General features: G+C 30.2%; 1 protein-coding gene across 1 annotated transcript; it reads right to left on the bottom strand.

Moving 5' to 3' along the window:
• Window positions 1-1,719: 1,719 nt before the first annotated feature.
• Window positions 1,720-3,784, bottom strand: LOC106387779 (NAC domain-containing protein 87-like). The gene is made up of 3 exons (XM_013827696.3): window positions 3,346-3,784; window positions 2,807-3,087; window positions 1,720-2,564 (listed from the first exon to the last, which is right to left on the bottom strand). Exons 1-3 carry the CDS (start codon window positions 3,545-3,547, stop codon window positions 2,037-2,039), a joined length of 1,011 nt encoding a protein of 336 aa, XP_013683150.2. The 5' UTR covers window positions 3,548-3,784; the 3' UTR covers window positions 1,720-2,036.
• Between the last annotated feature and the right edge of the window lie 10,739 nt (window positions 3,785-14,523).

Raw genomic sequence — 14,523 nt, 5'->3', positions numbered from 1 at the left:
ATGAACTGAAAGAAAAGGATAGAAGAAAGAGACAGTACAAAAGAGGCAATAGAGATCATCATCTAGAAACCGAAAAAACGGGAAAGAACGGTTAGCTTTGCTGCAAGTATCGATCTAAAAGCTTCGCTTTAAATGGAAAGTCCTGTTATTATGCGCATTAAAATAATGCTCATATTCCTGCATTTTCTTTTTACAATTTTTTTTAATTAGTAAAATCGCTTTCTACAACTGTTGTAAGCCAAAAAAAATTTATCGTTATATTCATGTCCAAGATTCAACATATAATTAATGAGATTTATGTCCTTAATTTGAGGTGGAAGAGACTCACACGCTTATTTCTAAACAAGCAGAGTACATTGAACCCGATACATCATTTATTTATGTACGGTTAAGAGTTTTTGTTTTTTTCCAGTTGAACGTTTGCATCATTTTAGAAAATGATGGTAATATAAGAGCATAGAGAAAATATTAAGGATAAGAATTAAGACGAATCTATAAGTCAAGGGAATTTGAAGAAGAAAAATGTATTAGCTGCATGGCATTATGTTTATACAGTAGATATATGTTCTGCTTTTTAATTTTAAAATTAAAATGAATTCTGTGTCGTTATATATAAATATAATATAAAGAATTCAATTCTAAGAATATCACAGCACATACAATCAAAAACAGATCTGCTACTAAATCTTAAACACAGATCTGCAGCCATATCTTATTCCATGTAAAGCCAAAGCTTTGATCGGGACCCAAGAAAATTCCTTGAGATAGTAGTATATCTATATTGAAAAAAACGAAATATAACAAAAAAAAAAGTATTTACGGTACTAACAGATGTAATCACAAAGTGCTGAAAATTGAATGATATGAAACATTCAAAAACTCGCAGCTATTAAAAAATTAGTAGGAAAACGTAATGTGATTGATGTAATAACCAAGTTCCTTAAGACATAAGACTTAGGGATCTGGAATTGTATTTCACAAGAAACCCATCATTAATCACTGTTCTTAGTTGAAATGTATTTCTATATATATTGTCATATATTAGTGTGTCAATGTGTCATAATCTAATAATCTAAATTGTTTGGCATATGAAAAGGCTAATATGCTGCCCAGATTCAGGGAACATTCACATGCTTCATGAGCTGTGTTTTATTCAGATTCGATCGAAAATGCTAAAAAAAAAAAATTTAAAAAAATTCTCAAACAAAAAGAGAGTCTATTTTAGCATATTGTTTTTCAAAAACAAATACATAATGCTAAATTAGGTTGACAAAAAACATTTCTCAAAAAATTAGGTTGATTATGATTATAAGCGATGCAAATAGTAAACCTAAAACCATATATATCTACACTACTGATAACAACTGTAAACAAAAATACATAACATTCACATAGCTATTATCATTTTCATTTGTATCTCTACTTGGGTATCAAAATTAACTAAGAACATAGAATATACTCCATTTGTTTCGATATGATGCATGTTTTAGATTTTTCACACATTTTAATAAAATACAAAATAAATTTATAGTGTTTTGTTATTATTTTTTTCCTATAAATCTAAAAAATAATAATCCAATAAATGCAATTAATCATTGTTAGTTACAAAATATGCATTGAAAATACAAAAAAATGTATCTTTTTAAAATAATTTTTTTTTTCTAAAATATACTATAACATTATGAAATGGATGAAGTAGTTTGTAAATCTTGGTAATTGATACTCTATAAGAAGTATGAATATAGGAAAAATACTTATATGTATATTACAGTGTACATTGAGAATATATTACCTAAGCACTAAAAATCCCAAATGATCCCAATCTTTTTTTTTCTTTTTTTTCTCCACACTATAAACTAATTACACAACCAACTAAACAAGATCAATGAAGCGAAAATAATATATAGGATTAACCCCCTAGCAAATCCTATATATGTAATGTATTAACTACATAAATTAATTTAAAACCCAACGAATACACTCTTTAATCACAATTAAATCATTAATTAGCTATAATTCTCCCCGACTAAATCTAATCAGTAGTCCCATAAGATCCCTCTTAAGTCACATAGATCATCATAAGACTTGCTACCATTCATCACTCCCATCATACTCATCTCTTGCTTCATTGCCGGAACCGAAGATACCTCCGTGGTCGTGGCTGCATTCACATCTGAGCTCAGGCAGGTTTCTTGAGATACACTAACAAGCGAGTGCTCCATCTTGATCATCTCCTTGTTGTTGTTATATGAAGAACCGGAACCAGAAGCAGAACCAAAACCCTGGTGGTCAAAGATTGATTGGTAACTAGAGTTGAAGTGATGAGGTTGGATTGGTGATGAGATGTCGTAGGTTGGAGGGTTGATGGGTTTGAAGTCGTGTTGTTCGGGTTGGCCCGTGAAACTCGGATCCATGAGGGGAGGAAGAGATGAGAAGTCTAGGAGATGGTCAATGTTATCTAGAGAATTCATTCTTGTGAGATCTTCACAGGGTATTCTCGTCATTTGTTGGGTTGTCGTAGCAGGATTGTTCTTGTGAAAAACCCTACACACGACCCACTCGTCCTGTAATCAAGATCACAAACAAACAAAAAATGTTAGATACGATATTCAATCTTTTAATTTAGCTTGTTACTCAATCTTGGATTGGATATAAACTCAAACTTATTGAAAAGGACAAAATTTCCACCAAATTTAAACACTTTTGGTTTAAGAAAATGAATATTAATAATTAAACTTGACCTTTCTCATCTATAGATTTCAAAAACATTTGAGAATGTGTAGATTAGTTATATATATGAACTTACCCTCGCGGATTTGGGGAGATTGTGATAAGAATATTTGCCTTCAAGACGATACTCATGCATGACCCAATTAGTCTTTTCACCTCGTGGAGCTCTTCCTCTATAAAACACAAGTGTTTTCTTCATCCCAACGAGACAACCTTTGCCTTTGAAGATCGCCTTGTCCTTCCCGGTCGCTTTCCAATACCCGGACTCGGTGGCACGGTTCGTCCTTAGCCCGGTCGGGTACTTCCTGTCCCTTTGACAGAAGAAGTATAATTCTTTCTCCCCCATCTTTGCCCTCTCTATGCCCACACAAAAAAAAAAACAAGAATTAACAATCAGAATCTTGGTCAAGAAGTCAAAGAAGATTGAAATTTGTTTGGTTATAAAGTGAAAGTTCAAGAAAAAACAAAGTTAGCCTCGTGTGAAAATTTTGATTCAAGAATTGATAATCTTAACCAAGAAGCTAGCCTTGTGTGTTTATGTGTGAATACTCTTTTGCAAATGGTCAAAGACGAATTGAATTTTTTTGGAAAATTTTGTTTGAATGCAAAACTTACTTTGCAAATCCCAGGGCTCGCACTTGTTGAGATCGGCCTCTCCCATAGCCACAGCCGTGAAACGGCTGTCTAAGACCTTCTTTTTGAGATAGCACGTTATGAGCTCTTCATCTGTTGGATGAAACCTGAATCCAGGTGGCATATCAACAAGCTCTTCACCTCCATGATTCAACACCATGCCTTCTTCCACCACAATCGCCATATGACTATGTAACAGTGTATCTATTATATGTATTTGTATACTTTTATAGTTTAACGATTCAAGAACAAAAAATAAGAAGAAAAAAAAAGAGCCCAGAAAATTTTCTGGATATATAGATAGAAGCAAGAAGGAGATGAAGAAAGAAAACGATTTGAGAAAGCTAGCTGGAGAATCTTTTGGGCAGTTAAAGGTAGAGAAATTAAAAGTATTGAAAGAGTGGAAATGGCTTATATAGAGGATTGGAGGAGCTTTGCAAATAAAATAATAATAAAACCATTATAGCTTTTTCTTCATTTTTTCCTTCTTTTTGGTGATTTAGAGAGATACGTAGGCTCCAAGCGACCTCTTGAATTGTTGAACAAGCTTCACATAGACAATATTTAGATTATTATTTTCTTAAATATGTAATTTTAAATGTATTAATATCGATCATAATATTATACCTCAAAATCCGAAAACTTTGAAAAAGATAGAGATTAAAAATATTTATACCTTACTTTAAATTAAATTAAAATGTATTCCATATATAATTAATTATTTCTTTATTGTTGTCAATGGCTTAGAAAAACAAAAACCGTAGGAAAGAACGCCATAAAAATAAATTGATATCAAACAAAAAAAACCTGTGGAAAATTCAGTAAAACTTGTTATAATTTGTAACTTTTATATGAGGACCCATGATTGAAGATCGCATTAATTTAATTTGATTAACGTCCTACATAAAAAATAAAAGTACGCAATCTCCTCTTTTTGTATTTAGCTATCTACTGAGTTTCATATTGATTGTGAAGTTTTATATAAGCATCCTTTAATTTATCGTTTTAATGTCGAGAAATACGCTTATATATGTTTCGTGTATATTAGAGAACTTTATTATAGTTTAATGGGATAGTATTTACTTGCTTCTACTTCAAAAGGCTGTGACCTTTTTTTGTGGTGTTTGTTTTAGCCTTTCTAGTGAAGCCGAAGAAAGCAAAATATATTGTTTGGTATAAGTAATTAATTAATCAATTAGTAGTAGTGTGATTTTATGATTTTCAATTCATTTTAATGCGTGTAAATAAAAAAGAAGCATAGTACACAGCCCAAAGAATAATGTTCATTGTTCAATTATAACCAAACAATAAAACGTTAGATTATATGGCTTTTATAAATTGGGATTAACCTAATAATTTCTTACGTCGGTGAAAAATATCGACTTGTCAAGACACCTAGTTTGGTGACTGAAGATCGTATGAGGAATGTCTAACCACGAAGTTGAGATTTGAATATATTTTGCAAATCCGTTAGAATATAACATTTAATTTGAAACTAATCAATAATAATATAAAGACTACTATACTCTTGTAATACTAATTAGTAATTACATATGTCATATGTATCGATGTCATCAAGAACATAATATAAATTAGGTCATATATATTTATCATCAAACTGAAAAAATGCAAAGTTGTGTATTCTATGTATTTAAATATTTCGTCTGACATTTTGTAATGTTGCGTGAACTGCTCCCAACCAATTCAACTGTACAATCAGTATAGTTGATTTAATTTACGAGCTCAATATTATAAACTCATACATTTGATTTATTAATGTTACAAATATATTCTTATGTTCTCTGTTTGGATGAATCTGGCCCATGGAACGCTGACTCAGTAAATATGGCTACGTCACAGTCTGTTGTTTCTTTTGATAAAAGAAAACAAAATAATTTTTGTATGATAATGAAGAAATCTCTCACACGTCGTTCTCTTGGAGAAAACTCGTACTTCGACCAATTTTCCTATATAATTTTGAAACATATGACACAAAATCTCCAACCAGATTAACTGTACATTTTTGTCTTTAATCGATATGATACAATTACTTATATAACCAAATACAATTTACTGTGAATTTATGAACTCCGAAGTCAGTCACGACTACAAAAGGAATAATAATTGTTTTTCTTAAGAATAATAATTGAATATTGCTCTATAATTTTTTGTACGCGTTTAATGATAATTAAAATCCATAGATTTTTTTCCAGCCTGTCATCTTCTGGGAATTATTAAGACAAGACCAATTAGTTTCATTATGAATTTTGTAATAATCTACGCATTGCCGACTCAGATTTAATTGGAAAGTCGTTTTAGTCAGTTACGCTTTAACATACCACCGACTTGATTTCAGCATTTCAAAAAGAATATATACACAAATTTATTGAATCGCCGTAGGTCCTATTATGAAGTAGTAGTATAGTTAGTCTTAGTTTAATTTCAGTGATCTGTTCATTTTATTGACCAACGAACTTAAACATATACCACTGTATTTAGAATCTCCTGTATTTATTAGTATTGACATTTATTGATTGAATGTAGTGTACATATTTAATGTGGCATATCACAAGCTGTTGTAAATTGTGCTTTTATACAGTTGTCATATTAAAAAAATAGTTTATGATTCTTTTGCTTTCTTCCTGAAGATAGATTTCTAATCCAGATTTACAAAAGTGATTTGTGCCAAAATGTTCGTAAATTCCAACATAATTTTTACGGTATACCGTATATACTCTGAATCGATATTTGTCTTAACCTTAACTTGTTTTTGTCTTAATTCCTTTTCCCGTAATTATCTCACTTAGACGCGTTTATCATACGTGGAGCATGCTATATTAAGGAAATTGGATAAGAATAACAATTCAGATTAAAATGGTCTAAAATAACACTATGTGGACCGAAAGATATGGAGTAAAATCGTTCACAAAAAAAAAGGAATAAAATCAGGGACTAAACATTATAGCAATATTTATACTGTTTCCTGGTAAATCTAGTTTTTTTTTTTTGTCGAAATGGTAAATTTAGTTTTGATCATGTTGTTTTATTTTAAAATTTTCAGCCGTGTGGACCACCTTGTAGACTGTGGAGGAATAATTTTAAAATGTTTGCGGATGTAGAAGGAGTTGAATTTTTCTCCAGAAGAAGAGACTGCAAAGCGAAGAAGGAGCCACATCATTGGATGAGGGCTCTTTGACGTCATCACTCTCGCTTTCCACGGATTTTAATGGGCCACGTGGACCCACCATAAGCCGTTGAGATGTGCGGCCAGGGATTATGTCATACAACGCTCTCGCCTTCTTGTGTAAGCGTCAATTTTCTTTTGTACTTTACCATTTATTTATTTTCCTTCGCTAGGATTATGATTTATTTATACAAATATCCTAAAATATATTATGAATGTATCGTTGTTCGGTTTAGAAAGTCTCACATGTATTGGTCCTGGGGATTGGAGAACGTAAATAAAGTAGTTAATGGAATCGATATTACGATTTTTAACATATTTACCTTATCAAAATGAGAACTCCGACAAAACAATACAAATATTAATTGATATTTTTTTTGTCAACCCTAAAACTAATTGATCTAGCTTTAACAAAAAATAATGATCTAGTTTAGTTAATGGTTTTTTAATTTTTTAATTTAAAAAGTATGCTACTGTATGCACATCTCACCGGTGAAAATAGTGGTATCATTTTTGGAACACATAAGCCATGTTCTTTTCATTAACGCGCGACCAGCGGCTGCGACATCAATTCTAAAGAGAAAGAAGGAAGAAAATTGAACAGAATCAGATTTTAAACGCAGATGAGAGAGAATGAATGTTAATGGTTGCTGTTATTTTTAGCGTCAACGGAATTTACCGAATCCGTGTAGTTTTTGATCACTGCATCTCTCTTTCTCTCTCCGAACAACCATTAAAATAAAAACAATGAAAAAATTTCAGCTGCTGGTCGCAACCGCAAGGGCTATATTAATATTGTGAATATGCTCCTATATATATAGTTGGTTTAATGTGAATATTCGCACATGTAAGTGTGTAACATAACAATGAAATGATGATGGATATGATGTCATTCAACATGCTCAAAGTCGTGGCCACCACCACTAATTCTTCTGTGTGTATATAGATATATAATTTATGGGTAAATTGGAAAGCTTAGAAGCTAAGAGCATTATTATATGGACTTTTGGATCAAACTGATGACCTTATAAATATTAGCTCGATAGTTGAAATAAAATATAAACCTAAATTGTTTGTTTCGTAGTTTGAGACAGACCACAAATGTATGTTGCAGGTACAAGAAGTTAGGATTGATGTTATTGTTATTGTTGGTAGGAATCTAATTTATTGATATGTGTATAATATAGACACTCCTTTTATAAATGGAACAAATATATGTTTGATATATAATATACGTTTATTTTGGATTTGGCAGATCATTATATATATATATTATATATATATGTTATTTGCTTGTTTATTATTTACGTGATATTGTTATAATGTAACTAAAGTAGTTGATTTATTTCGATCGACTGTATACTGAATTTTGTATTAAATTATTTGCAGACTTGTATATTAACCGTTTGATAGGATAAAAAGAGAAATGAACCAAAAACAACTAGCAAGTCAGATGTATATATAGAGAGAGTAATAAGATACTTACCATGTAATTAATCGTTACATATTTGTTTTGTATTGTACGGGGGTATATAATATTCAGTGAAGAATGAAAGCAGAAAAGAAAAAGTAAGTATATATATAATATTGTAGTTCTTGTCCAAAAAAATAATAATAATATTGTAGTTCCATATTTTGTTTTATTAATTTTCGTATTGACAATGAATCAGAGACGAAACCAAGAAACGCTCAGAGCTCAAACAACGGAGAAGAATGAAAGCAGAAAAGAAGTATACGAAGAAGATAGTAATGCCAATAGAAATAGAAAATGAGAGAGCCAAAGTAATGAGAAAATGACTTGTTACTGTGAGAAGCTATAAGGTATCATACAGTGAAGATTACAAGATAACAAAAAATAAAGTGACCAGGATGCAAGGGAAAAACATTTGTTTCACATTAGCGATCAGCTCATCAATGAAACATTGAAGCAATAATCGAATCAAAAAACTCATGATGAATCAAGATAAAAAAATCACCATGTGTGACGCTCTGTTACCATATTAAACTGAATAGAATAAATATATTAATTATGTAAAGTTTGTTACAACGTTATTTAAATACACGCAAAAGGAAACTTTAACTAGTTAGTTATCTCTTAATCATAATAAACCGAGATTTAGATATACACTAATTTTTTTTTTGACAACATCAAACAAAAATTAACTAGAAACTCCTACCACAAGCCTAACCGGTAGGATTGAATCAACATAAAACAAAGTAGAAGGAAAACTCCTCGCACCGCGTGCAAACTATCAAATATTAAAGAAATTTAATCACTTTAATTGAACATCAATCTGTGCTCGGAATATATATCTCTATATAATATTATTTAAAAAGTTAGTTTCATACGTGTCACGTTCACATTAACTTTCAGGATGGTTGATTACTATGATATCTTTAATGAATCAAATATATCTAATTATCATTATTAAATATTTATTTTATTTTAATTTTCCTTTTTTATTTTGGTTTCATTTTTTCAAATAACCTATATAATAAATAAATTTTAGAAATTTCAAAAACGAAAATATCTTTTATATATAGTGTAATTCATAATAAAGAAAGGTTACAAAATAGTCTTGATTTTAAAGTAAAGAAATAATCTTCTTTAAAATAAAATAATCTTAAACAACATAATATATATTCTGAAAGTATTAAGCATTTTATTTAAATCAATTTATTTCTCAAATTATTAAAAAAAAAATTAAATAACATAAATTAAGATATCTTTAATGAATAAAATTTAATATAATCTTTCTTTTTTATGTTCTCTTTTATATTTTTCAAATACAATATATGATAAAGAAAATATTTATAAAACTTAAAACAGAAATATTTTTTATATTTAATGTGATTTCATAAAAATGGAAGTTTAGAAAAGTAATATTGATATTAAAGTAAAAAAATTAATCTTCATTTCTAGAATGTACCAGTTATGTTTTTATGCAATTTTGTACCTATCATCATTTTATTTTTATAATTTTATTTTTGAAAATTAACATATAGAAAACTAATAAATCCTATAAAATTAACATAGTCGTTACAAATTACAAATATTCAATTTAATACACATCTAAATTTGAATACAATAAATATGATTTGGTTAAATTAGATAGAAATAGTTATACAAAATTTGACGGAATATATATAACGCGATATACCCACAAATGAGTAACTAGACCAATCCAATTTTTTTATACAAGTCAAACATTAAATAAAAAATAATATATTTTTATTTATAGTAATATTCTTATACATATAAATTATAGACGACTCAAAATATTACTAAATTAATACGAAATTCTCAAATAATATTATAAATATATTAACCAACTATTACAATTAAGTATCATTGTTATATTTATTTATGGACAATCAACACTTTAGTTTATTTTTACTGTTTGATTCTCAAAACAACATATATTAAATTATACAAATCTAAGAAAAAATTTAAACTACATGAAAACAAAAAAAAAAGTAATCAAAAATTTAATATATATAGTAAAAATATCTTAGTTGAATCAAAAAAGTAAATATTATCTAATATATCCAAATAATAACCAGTCGAGATATTATATATCCAAAATTATATCCGTAATTAGTGAATTTTCTTTCATATAAAGAAAATTAAATTGTATCCGTAAATAGGGGTGAGCACAGATCGATTATCCATGTATTTGGAGGGATTAATGTCGATTCGATCCGTATCCACCCGGATATTTGGTGTCTCAAATATCCAGAAAATTTTAGAATTTTCACGGATTTCCGATTTGCTCCGTAAATAAAATAATTTTTTAAAAAATAATCTAATATACATTCCTAAGAGTATTCGTATTTTTGATTTACTTCGTCTTTTACATATATTGCATTTTAGTATTTGATTTGCTTCGTAGTATTACGGATATCCGAATTTTTTGGTTCGAATCAAAACGGATAACGAATCGAATAAAACATTTACGAATATTTTTCCCAGCCTATCCGTAAATAATAAAAGTAATATATGTATAACTAGACTTTTAATTCATTATCCGAAAAATCTGGATAGTGTGAGTAGGTCAGACAGTCTGCAATACATGATATATGCACATATATATTTAACTAGATATGGATGCAGATGCAGTATGATATATACAATCAAATCTAAATAGGTTGGTTGACAGATGTATTTTGAGCATTAGGGTATGTTTTACTAAATCTCATCTGTATATTTACTAAAACATTAATTATGATGGGCAGTAGTCTTACGTAATTTGGAAAAGAAGGAGATAATGTTCTTAAGCGATTATTTAGCATACAATTTAGATTATCTTATCAAATTGGTTTATAAATTTGATTTGTAAGATTTGAAAGTCAATTTGCCAACTTTGTCCGTATAGGGCTTTGCTACTTTGCTAGCGGATTAAATAGAGTAGACCATTCTGTCATCCATGTTCCATTGCACAACCTCTCCGCATTCTTACGTATCTACGTATACATGCACATTCAGACATGTAGCTATACGGATAGAAAATCAATTCTTAATGCTTATAATTTTGTTTAGTGGATTCGCTTATAATAATCTAACAGGATAAACTATGTAGTTACTTTGTTTATTCACCCACATCATATAAATATGTTATATACATATATATCAATTACTTCAGTCTTTCTGATACCATCATATATTTTTAGAATTCAGAAAGAAAAGTATAGGCGAAACAAATTCAAGTTGGCATGCTTAATTTAGCCTTAGTGCACACATCAGACTCAAAACTCTTTCATTTCACAAATTTGAAATACTTAACTGGTTCGCGTTGTGCATACATGGTCAGGCCAGCTCTAAAATCTTAATACCTTTATCTAGTAAATTATTTTAAAATTTGTGAACCATATTTTAATGTTTTATTGACTATGCCCAAGGCCATCCATCCATGTATGTATATTGTGTTTCTTGTGTGAATTGAGGTACAACTCAATTACAAGTCGAAAATATTATCCAAAATGATTGCATACGCATCGTTTCTATAAGTGGTGGATAAAAATGATTAGTAACATGTTTTCGAGAAGTATACATTTACGTGTGTACATTGTATCATAAACACGTACATACATAATTGATTAAATTATGCGTTTATACGTGCAAACAATAGCATAAGATTAGGATTTTGGAAATCTTCATACCTAAAAGTTAAGGGTTTAAAACTCTCACAATCTCTATTTTTTTTTTTTTGCCACTTAATTAGCACCTAAGAAAATAATTAGCATGGCTATCTTAAAGACCAACTATCATCGTATTTGAATTAAGTTAGCTATTTATATTTTAATTAATCTAAAGAAAATATTACCCAAACAACACACTAAAACAATTTATGTAGAAAAATTCACGTAATATCTGATATATATGTTTAAGCATATTCTTATATATATACGTATGATAGGATTTTCTAATACTAATGCAAACGCATTACAAAATTGTAACATAAATAAAATAGTTTACACAGTAAATTTGTTCCACTTTGTCGATTTTATCACGTTCTTCATTAATTAATCCAAGTCTACGACTCAATTAATTTCAAAATCAACGTAGGTTAGAAAACGACTTATTCCATCTTCAATGTAATTGCTCCCCCATTACAAGACAAGTAGACAACTATAGATGTACAATTTTATAAACGTCCCACACATATACGTGGATAAATCAGAAAAACGTATACAATCTAAAATCATTAAGCATTGCTGCATCGGAAATCAACTCTTGTCACAACAAATGATACATATGGTAAACAAAATAAATAAACAAAGGATTATATTTCGACAGTTCAATTTTTTTAAGCTAATGCATGGTCATAAGTAAACTGTCACATCCAGAAAATTATTTAGCTCACCAATCACTGCATGTCACTTATTCATGCGTGTTCTCCGAATTTCCTTTTATTTTTCTTATGTTCAAACTCATTTTGTTTTCGAACAAAACTCCAGTAATCAACTTATGTATTGATTTAAAGAATGATGTCAAAAACATTGATTAAAGAAATTAGTTTTCATTTGTTGCATCTAGATGTGTCTTAAATATCTGTGAACCAGTAAAAATCCAATATTTGTTGAGCGCTACCAAGATTGACCTCTGGGATGCATAGGCCACAGATCCCGCAGTACGGTATGCTTTTTCGGTTTAGGAAATTTACTTTTTCTACACAAGTACGTATTCCTATAGAAAAATAAAATCGGAGTTTAAGGCTGTTATAAATACGGATCTAAAAGTTTGTAAGACTATACATTTACATAATAATAAGAAACCCTAAAAATGTATTTGCCTCAATTCGTTTTGATATGCTTTCTTCCAAATTTATTTGCGTTTGTTCACGACGTCATTACAAAAAGCTTCTCCTTAGTCGGACTCTGAATCTTATAAGTTATAACAGACAATCCAAGTTCAGTGTGTTCATATATAGTGAGAGAGATGCCCGAGTTTAAGGTCATGATCACTGCAATTCACATATTGCATCGCATATTATTAAACTAAAGATCAATTTTCCAGTTACTTTATAATTATAAAACAAAATTCTTCAATATAACATTATTCCGAAAGGTTTTTACTCTCCGATCGAATTATTGGAAAAAGTGGAGACTGGTGATCGATCCATGTAGGAGTAGTCTTATCAATTTCTGAAAGTAAACCCACACGATTCTCCTTTGAAAACAAATGTGTCACATGTCTTCATTTTTATGGACAAATTATTATTATTGGGTTTGCTTTATTCTCTACTTGTTAAAATTCAAATGATTCCCCAATAATTCATTGAAAAATGAAACTTACCTTCACCATGAAGCTTGAAGATATGCCCTTTTTGCGGGATATTGATCACACATGTATTTTTCAATGTAAAAATAAAATAAAAATCTATATCAAATGATTTAACCAATCATTATTATTTGAACATCATATCATAGTAAATAGTTCATTTTAGATATGATGAAAAATGCCAAAATGATGCCAAAAGGCAAAGAGGGAAAAAGAACAAAACAAGTTGTGAATTTTATATTTATCGTTCTCTAAATCAGTCAAAACAATAAATCTTAATGAAGAAAACTTTGAACTTCGGCCATTGGAATACTAGATGATTTTTTTTAACACTGAACTTCGGTGATGAAGCAAATATGCCTCTGTTGGATCATAAATTCATATTGTGGTAGCCTTATTCTTTTTTTTTTGAACAAACCTTTCATTAATACTAGAACCAAACATAGTTTTCAACCTACAATAGGCTGGCTTACAAAGTCAAGAAGGCTCCTCTTTGCCAGAGAGTCAGCCTCGACATTTAGGAAACGCGAAACAAAATGAAAAGAGATAGATTCGAAGGATGCAGATAGAGTAGATATGTCATTGAGGACTCTCTGAACCTCTAGGCATCGACTCCGAGAATTGATACAATCCATCAGAACTTTTGAGTCAGAGCACAAGCTCATACTCTTGAAGTTCCTTAACGCCGCATCACCAATAGCAGCTTTGACCGCAAGAGCTTCAGACATAAGAGCCGAAGCGACATGAGAGCGGTTTGTAGTGTTGGAGACAGACCAGCCAGACTCTGTATCCTTAAAGATCCATCCAATTCCTTCGAAGTATCTACAAAACAGACCGGACCAAGAGTCGAGCGTCGTGGATGAGAGCCTTACCGGATAACTTATGCTTTGATCCTTGAGACTTTAGGCTCCGGGCAGATTGCCATTTCCAGGCTTCCGAGATTGCAATAGAGACAACCTCCTCTTCCTTCATATGATAGTCTTCAAACAGCATCCTGTTCCTTACTTTCCATAGAAACCATAATACCCAAGGTTGGAGTGGGCAGAGTAGTCCCGAAGGTGGCAAATTCACCAGGTGTTTTCCTTGGATCAGGAGGGAGGAGATATCCGGGGCAGCAAGCATTGGTGTCACATTCAAAGCTGGTAGCAGCTCCCAAGTGCGTTGCGCAAAAGGGCACTGTAAGAACAAATGTCGT

Source organism: Brassica napus, chromosome A10 (assembly GCF_020379485.1).
Source record: "Brassica napus cultivar Da-Ae chromosome A10, Da-Ae, whole genome shotgun sequence".
Classification (NCBI taxonomy): Eukaryota; Viridiplantae; Streptophyta; class Magnoliopsida; order Brassicales; family Brassicaceae; genus Brassica; species Brassica napus.
This window is presented reverse-complemented; position numbering and strand designations above follow the sequence as displayed.

Excerpts from the sequence above, each read along its gene's own strand:
- LOC106387779 (XM_013827696.3), bottom strand. The coding sequence starts at position 3,547 with ATGGCGATTGTGGTGGAAGAAGGCATGGTGTTGAATCATGGAGGTGAA. Across the intron at positions 3,088-3,345 it reads CGAGCCCTGGGATTTGCAAA|AGAGGGCAAAGATGGGGGAG; the intron begins GTAAGTTTTGCA and ends GTGTGGGCATAG. Across the intron at positions 2,565-2,806 it reads ATCTCCCCAAATCCGCGAGG|GACGAGTGGGTCGTGTGTAG; the intron begins GTAAGTTCATAT and ends TCTTGATTACAG.